The 8,633-nt window shown below is 45.3% G+C and overlaps 1 protein-coding gene and 1 pseudogene across 1 annotated transcript; both read left to right on the forward strand.

Moving 5' to 3' along the window:
- Positions 1–8,633, forward strand: part of LOC141992115 (protocadherin beta-16-like) — a 41,670-nt pseudogene that overhangs the window by 6,158 nt on the left and 26,879 nt on the right.
- On the forward strand, positions 5,529–8,185 carry LOC141992669 (protocadherin beta-16-like). Its single transcript, XM_074962002.1, has one exon. The coding sequence runs from the start codon at positions 5,529–5,531 to the stop codon at positions 8,019–8,021; it is 2,493 nt and encodes an 830-aa protein (XP_074818103.1). The 3' UTR covers positions 8,022–8,185.

The following is an 8,633-nucleotide window of genomic DNA, read 5'->3' on the forward strand; positions in this document are numbered from 1 at the left end:
GGGATGCAGCTCAGAATAATATCCTGGCGGAGAAAGGAAAGGGTGATTTTTTTTCTAAGAGGCTTGTTTACAGGGAGGCTTCCCGTAGGAAAAAGAGATGCCCCAATGAGACTTGCAAGCAAGTGCTTGTGCCTGTGAAGTACAGGAGATAGTTCCTACAAGTAGCTAATGATTGTCCCCTTGCCGGACCCTTAGGAGTGGAAAGAACCTGTGATAGGTTCAAACAGAATTTCTACTGGCTTCTCATGGCTGAGACAGTAAAAATAAAATCATTGTAAGAGTTGTGTCTTATATCAAAAGCATAAGAGGTTAAGAGGACCCTGCAAGGTACCTTTGCCGCCTTTGCCCATCATTAAGATGTTTGCCAGAATGTCTATAAAAATTGTTGGCCCCCAGGCCAGACCTCCCAGAAATAGAAAGAAATATATACAGATTGTGGTGGATGCTGCCACCAGGTACCCTGAGGCCCTAACAACCATTTTGAGCAGGGTAGGTTTTCCCAGGGAAATCTTGTCCGACCGTGGTGCAAATTTCATGTCTATAGTTTTCAAGAAGTTATGGGAGTTGTGTGGAGTGAGGCATATAAAAGCCATCCCCTATCATCCAGAGACCAGTGGTTTGGTAGAAAGAATAAATGGAACATTGAAGTATATGCTAAGCATGTATGTTATGCGGCAAGAGAATGACTGGGATGTGTTGCTCCCTTATTTCTTATTCACATACTGGTTTTCCCCCTAGGGGGACGTGCGCAGGGATTTTCATTTACTTTTATAGGGGCACTTTAAACACCGGCTCCCTGGGCTCCCCATTCATCCCCACAGCGCCGCTGGGCCTGCTGCCTCACCACCCACATTGTCCCAAGCTCCCTTCTGCTACGCTCCAAACACCTACTGAAGGCTGCAGGCGAGGAGTGGTCAGCCGGCTTCCCAGCTCGCCTCTTGCGGAAGCTTTTCTGCCAGCTCGGCTTCCCTGCTCCAGGCGCCATCAAGTGGGGCTCAGCAGGGCGCTAGCTACAGTGCCTTTCCCAGGCACGCCCATTCAGCCCCGCTCAGCCCAGTTCCCACCCTGGCAGAAAGGGGGGAAGATGGGCTGGGGGAGGAAATCCCAGGGCAAGGGGTGGGGCAGAAGCTGGGGGCAGTGGCCCTGCTTGCCCCCCTTGTGCACGCCCTCCCCTTGATCTGCTTTATGGGAAACTGGTCAGGGGACACCTAGATTTAATTCAAGACTCTAGGAAGGGTAGTATAGAAGAGTCAGGACAGCCCAAAGGGGAATATGTCACTTGATTTTAAAGAGAATTTAAAGCTATGATAGACTTGGAAAGAGGCAGAAGTCTGAAAAAAACATGGTAAGACAGGCGTACTGAGGAAAGATCCTTTGGTATAGTTGACTTTGTGTTAGTGTTGATTCCAGTGAGGAAAAACAAGATGCAAAACTATTGTGAGAGACTGTTGGAGATGATAGAATTAATGAGGTCACTTATAGTGTAAAGTAGCCCCCTGGCAGGGGACCTGGTGCAAATGGTACATGTCAATAGTTAAAAGCTTACCAAGAGAGAAAGATGGCAGGCAGTGAATATGATTTGTTGTGCTGATGAGGGAACATGTACTGCCTCTTTAATTGATTTTATCAGAGAGAGTAAGGAACAGATTCCCTTAAAGAGCATTGTTATTTGGGAGGGTTGGGACCCAACCCAAAAGCAGGAGATGTTGATCCTCTTGAAATACCACAGCTAGGTATTTTCCAACCTGCAGGTGTAAGGAGCAAAATAGAGCATTTCATTAAAGCTAGGGGACACGCCCTACCCCTAGCAGAGCAAATTGTGCTAAATGAGAAATTAAAGACAAACTCAGGAGGAAGTGCAGAGCATGTTAGACATAGGAGTGATTATTAAATCAAAAAGCATCTCCTATTGTGATGGTACCTAACAGGGATAAAACAATTAGATTTTTATGTGGGTTTTAGAAGGGTAAATGCCATCACCTAACCCTGCTCCTTACTCCACACCCAGGACAGAAGACCTACTGGATCTACTGGGGAGTGAAACGTACATCAGTAATCTGAATTTAATTTAAGGGTATAGGCAAATTCCCTTAGATGCTGATGTCCAGGAAAAGTCAGCTTTCATAGTGGAATCTGGTCTATATGGATGTGGGGGCTACTTTTCAAAGGTTAATCAATGAAGAGCTGCTAAACTAGGGGAATATTGCTCCTTCCTTTCCCCCTGACACCATCCCCCGTATTCAGTACCGAAGCTGACACTTCACGCTCATAATTGAGAAAGTTACTAGAAGCTGTACCTAGAGTAGAATCATATTTTCAAGTATCTGTGCCACATATTCGGAAAGGAAGATATTTACATAGCATCTCTGTGGCTCCCTCAATCACATTATTGCAAGAAGAACTGAAATAAATGTAGATATAGGTAAGTGGGAAAATCAAAATAATAACGCTATCCAATGAAAGCAATTTAATGGAATCAATGATTTTAGTGGCGGCGCTGTTGACCATAGACCAGCAGATCCTTTAGCCATATTAGTTAGGAAGCAATATGCACGCTAAGCCGAAGGAAAAACCATTTTAGCTATTCAGGAGGAATGGCCTAATATGGTGTTAGGATGTTTTCAATACATTCAGGGACAGCATTAATAGCCGAATTATTCGCAATTAAGGTACAATATTGGACGTCAAGAAAATGGCTGGAAAGCATAGTGATTGCTTTAAAAAGACTTTGTTTTGTTGAAGTAAAATGGTGTGTTAGGTATCAAACGGATCCATGAAAAGGCATGTAGCCTACTTTATTCTCTAGCTGTGTGGGTGCCGGGCGTGATCCGAAACAATTTTGTGTTCTTTAGCTGAGGACGTGGAAAGTGACTCCCTTGTCACCAGTATTGCGAAGGACTTAGGGGCTGCTGTTAGCCAGCTGTCTGCGGTCCGCATTGTTTCTGAAGGGATCATTCAGCTGAATCTAAACACCCGGGATCTGCCAATAAAAGAGAAACTGGACCTAGAGTAAATCTGCCTGGAAACTGAGATCTGTAAAATATTCTTGAAACCCCCATTGTCTCCAATCCAAGCGTAAGTGGTGGAGGTTTCCTACGTAAACGATCATTCCCCTCTGTTCCGTTCCCCGAAAATGAAATGGTTGTAGAGATGCCGGAAGCCACATCCATTGGGTCTGGCTTTCCTCTGGACAGTGCCCAGGATTTAGCTGTGGGAGGCAATAGCCTCCAGATCTACACGCTAAGCTCCGATGAGCTGTCAGGGTTAACGGGGTTGGCTTTAAATGCTCAGAGCTGGTACTGTACTGCAGAGGCACTTGGACCGGGAAGAGAAGCTGGGGATTAGTTTAACTGCAACCAGTGGGGATTCTCCACCCAGGTCTGGCACGGGACAGGTCTGCGTTATAGTCCTCCTGGATGCCAATGATAGCATCCTTGTCTTTACTCGCGCGATTTACTAAACACGTTTTCCGGGAAACAGCCCCATTGACCAGTAAATCAGACAGATGTCGTCAGCTATTCCAGCTACACTCTGTCACCAGAGCAAAACGAATCTGCTGAAGGGTGGATTTTGAGAAAGCTAAAAATTACCCGATGGAGCGTAGAGCCACAAACGACTGGGGTCTGTCTGCGTACTGCGAAGTCCTTGTGGAGGTTCTGAATGTGAATGACAACCTGCCGGAGGAGATAGCACTCACATCCTTCACCGAGGAGTCCCCCCAAGGACAGTGTCAGAGACGCAGATTCCATGGACAGTCGGAATTTTGCTCTAGATCCTGCTTTCAATTATTACGATGAGCTGCGGACCACAAAGGCTCGGGAGAGAACATCGGAGTTATAAATACAGTCATCAATGCCATGGACTCAGGGACGCCCAGCCTAACCACTCAGATATCGGAGGATATCGTCTCCACGCAGTTATCAGGCATTTAATGACAATTCTCTAGAATTTAACCAGACATCCTACACTATATACTTGAAGGAAAACATCGCCCCAGCTGTACTGATTGACAATGTAAATGCTGTTGATTTAGATTGAAAGCACAAGGCCAAAATGAAATGTTCCTTAGTGCAGAGTCAGATAAGTGAGCTGCCTTATATCTCCATAAATTTTGAAAATAGTAATATTTATGTTCTTAGAACCCTGGATTATGAAAAGGTAAGAGATTGCCAAATTGCAGTGAGAGTGGCGGATGACAGCTGTGAAATCCAGGAGGAGCTGAAATCGTCATCTGAGTTGTTATAATTGATAAAAATGATAAAAATGACAAAAATGACAAAGCCCTGTTCATTTTATACCGTCTACAGAACAGCACCTTTACCCTGGTTCTGAGAGCAACAGAGGCGAGTTACGTTGTGGCTAAGGTGGTGGCATTGATTCTGGTCAGAATTTTTGGCTTTCCTACAGACTGCCGAAGGTCACAGACCCAGGTCACTTTCGGACTACAAAATGGAGAAGTAAAGACCGACAGACCAATTACAGAGAGAGATCAAGTTAAGCCAAAATTAGCTGTTGTTTAAACAATGGACACCTGCCCTAATCCAGTGCTGCTACGCTAAATATACTGCTAGTGGATGGATTTTCAGATGTGCATATACATGTGTAACTACGAAAGAGGAGCAGCGTCGCATATTAAATATAAATATATATTTAGATTGAAATTGGCTTCAATTTCATTGTTTCTTGTTTCTGTCGTGGTCCATACTGCTGTACAATACGTAAACACAAGAAAACCAGGAGAAAATCAGGAAAAAGATGCATGTGACGTCTTCCCGTTGCCCTCTTAAAAAAAAATGGGGAAGGATCCCTTCGCCAGAACTACATATCTGATGGTTGATCAACAGTGAGTTCAGGTTTTTCAGGCCTCAGTTTCCTAGTTTTCCTGTTAAGGACCCAAATAAAGAAGGGAATTATAGGACTTCGGTGAGTACCCAAGATATCGACAACCTCGCTGAAGAAATAGAAGCAACGGGACACATGAGAGAATTGCATTGAGGTGTTTTATGGTATCTGCAAGTGTAGAATAAACGTTCTGGGATGTTAGAGAAGAAAAGATGTGGAAGTATGAGAATCCATTTTATTTCTCTATTAATTTATAATTCTCTCTCGTATAATGGAAAGTAAACTGGGTTAAGAAGTTCTGACTGTGAAATATTATAATCACAAATTGTGTTTAAAAGAGAAATCTTTGCCATGCAGAGAGTAACCACACGCAATAAGCTTATACAATAAAATCATGGATGTCCTATTTTAGCTGAGCCACAAGGTGGCGATATTACCAAAGATGGTGCTGAAAATGCAGCTTTTCGGACTCCGCCAGCACTCAGTGGAAGCTGCACTCAGACTTCTGAATCCAGACGACAACGGCTCTGCGCTGGGAGCGGGTGACAAAAAATAGGGAAAGGGCGGATGGAATAATTGCAAATAAAAACAATACTGGAGGACAAATCGTTTTTCCTCTAGCACAACATACAGCAGCTTTGCAGAGAGGCCTGTGTTTCAGATCTGACCCGGGAATGGCTGGCGGAATGGAGACTCGCTCCAGGAAAAGGCAAGTTGTGTCTTTCTTTCTATGTTTGTGTGTGTCCCTGGTGGCGTGTGAGACGATCCGCTATTCTGTGCGTGAAGAGAAAAAAAGCGGGTCCCTAGTTGCTAATATTGCAAAGGATTTGAAACTGGATGTAGAGAAATTGTCTGGTCGCAGTGCTCGGCTAGTTTCTAAAAACACCAAAGAGTATTTTGAGCTGAACACGCGCTCCGGGGATGTGATAATAAAGGAGAAAATAGACCGTGAGGATCTGTGCGGACAGAGCGACCCGTGTTTGCTGCAATTCGAAATTGTGTTGGAAAATCCACTGCAGCTGTACCGAATGGAAGTGCAGATAGATGATGTAAATGACAATTCCCCTAAATTCTCTCAAAATGAATACGTTTTAAAAATGCCGGAACAAATCCCCATAAACACCCGCTTCCCCTTGGAAGGAGCCCAAGATTCAGACATAGGAACAAACGGCATCCAGAGCTACGCAATCAACCCCAATGGGCATTTCCGTCTGGAGGTACAAACCCTGGACACTGACGGCAGTAAATACGCGGAGCTGGTGTTAGACAAACAATTAGATCGGGAGGAGCAGGCGCAGCTGATGCTGATTCTCACAGCTGCTGATGGGGGCCTGCCACAGAGAACCGGCACAGCCCAAATACGCGTTAATGTGCTTGACACCAACGATAACTTCCCCCAGTTTAGTCAGTCAGTGTACAAGGTGCAGTTAATGGAAAATAGTCCTCGGGACACTTTGGTCACTAAGGTTGAAGCTAGTGATTTGGATCAAGGCTCAAATGCAGAAATCACCTATTCATTCAGGCAGGTGCCTGACAGAATCCTCAAGTTATTCAAATTAAATCAATTTTCCGGAGAAATCACTGTTTTGGGGATAATTGACTATGAAGAAAGAAGCAGTTATGAGATGAACATCCAAGCCACGGATGGCGGCGGTTTGTCTGCGCACTGCAAAGTCCTGGTGCAGATCGAGGACACGAATGACAACGCCCCGGAAGTGACGCTGACGTCCCTCACCAGCACCGTACCCGAGGACTCCTCCCCTGAGACAGTGGTGGCCCTGTTCAGTGTGAGAGACCGAGACTCCGGGGACAATGGCAGAACGGTCTGCTCCATTCAGGACAATGTCCCTTTTGCTTTAAAATCGACCCTGAAGAATTATTACGAGCTTGTTACACAAAAGCCCCTGGACCGAGAGAAAGTGCCTGAGTATAGCATAAGCATCACAGCCACAGACCGGGGGACTCCGAGGCTCACCTCAGTGAGGATCATCCGTGTTCAGCTATCGGATATTAATGACAACCCCCCTGTATTTAATGAAAGTTCGTACGTCATGTACCTGAAGGAGAACAACCACCCGGGCCTGTTGATTGGAACTGTCCATGCTGCTGACCTGGACACAGAGCAGAATGCCAAAGTGACATATTCGGCGTTGCCTGGCAACATCGGTGACCTCCCCTTCTCCTCCTCCATCTCCATAAACTCCGAAAACGGGAATGTGTACGCTCTGCAGTCTCTGGATTATGAGCAAACGAGGGATTTCCAGGTTACAGTGAGAGCTGCAGATGGCGGGTCCCCTCCACTGAGTTCTGAAGTCATTGTCCGAGTTGTGATAATTGATGAAAATGACAATGCCCCCTTCATTTTATACCCTCTACAGAACAGCAGCTCCCCCGCTAATGACCTGGTTCCCAGATCGGCGGAGGCGGGTTACCTGGTGACGAAGGTGGTAGCTGTGGATGGAGATTCCGGTCAGAATTCTTGGCTTTCCTACCAGCTGCTCAAGGCTACAGACCCAGGTCTCTTCGCTGTGGGTCTCCAAACCGGGGAAGTAAAAACCAGCAGGCCTATAACGAGCCCAGACTCTGTTAAACAGAAACTTATCATCCTGGTTAGAGACAACGGAGAACCGCCCAGATCCACCACCTCGACGCTTAATGTGCTTCTGGTGGATGGGTTTTCAGACGCCTACATGCAGTTACTGGATGTACCACAAGAAGAGGAGCAGCAGGACACATTAACCCTGTATTTAGTCATTTCTTTGTCTTTCGTTTCATTCCTTTTTTTGGTTTCTGTGGTAACAATTATCGCCATCCGGCTATACAGGAGAAGGCAATGCCGAGAGCTGTATGTTCCATCGTCCAGGAACTTTTATTGTGAGCCCAACTTCCCCACAAATCCTACGGACCCGAGAAGCACTGGGACTCTGCCTCAATCTTATTGTTATGAGGTTTGCTTGACAACTGGATCTGGCACGAGCGAATTTAAATTTCTCAGGCCGTTGGTACCATCTCTATCCGCTGACCCCAGCGCTGCAGGAGGGTCCGTTCTTGACTCTCAGATTAACTCTCAGCTAAAGGAGGAGAAAGAATCTCTGAGAGAGGTGAGTGCTTATTTCACTCCATTTGCATCAATACCTTGGTTGAATATGTTTTTTTCTACTGCTCTGAAAATTACCTAGATTACTTGCATACGTGTCTACAGATTTTTTTTTCGTATGGAGCTTTTTCTGTAGTTCATTGTTCATCTTCTATACTTGCATTATGTCCAAGTTAATGTAATTCCACTTAAGTAGTTTTCTATGCTATCCCCCCACACTCCACCTCAGCCCACCCTACCCCCTACCTTCCCCCCCAAAAAGAAAAAAAGAGCATTTATCAAATTGTGATACTGGTCTCTGTGCAGAGTCTCGGATCTCTGCAAAGGAATCTTGAAGCTTGTCTAAGGAAATTTTTAAAAGTAATTGTTTATGATAGCACCGGAATTATGTGATCTAGATAATGTTATGCACGGTGCGAGTCTAGGGAATCTGAAATGTTACAAAGAATCTGAGTCTGCCCTTGCTTCTTCAGTTGTGTTTTCGGACGGTGAATCTATATTTGGCGCGAGTTGCCGGGCTACTGTGTGAATGTGAAATGACGCAGATCAGGGAGCAGTTAAAGTAAAATAATTCTATCTGAAGAAATGTAAATTGCACTTTATTTGTCCTTCAAACCCTTTGCAATGGGAGTAGCCAGCCGTGGCTGCAGTTTCACAGTGGGAGGTACTTATAAAAGGAAGAGGCAATGTTTAC

The sequence above is a fragment of the Natator depressus genome, chromosome 8, assembly GCF_965152275.1.
Source record: "Natator depressus isolate rNatDep1 chromosome 8, rNatDep2.hap1, whole genome shotgun sequence".
In the NCBI taxonomy this organism is placed as follows: Eukaryota; Metazoa; Chordata; order Testudines; family Cheloniidae; genus Natator; species Natator depressus.

Excerpts from the sequence above, each read along its gene's own strand:
- LOC141992669 (XM_074962002.1), top strand. The coding sequence starts at position 5,529 with ATGGAGACTCGCTCCAGGAAAAGGCAAGTTGTGTCTTTCTTTCTATGT.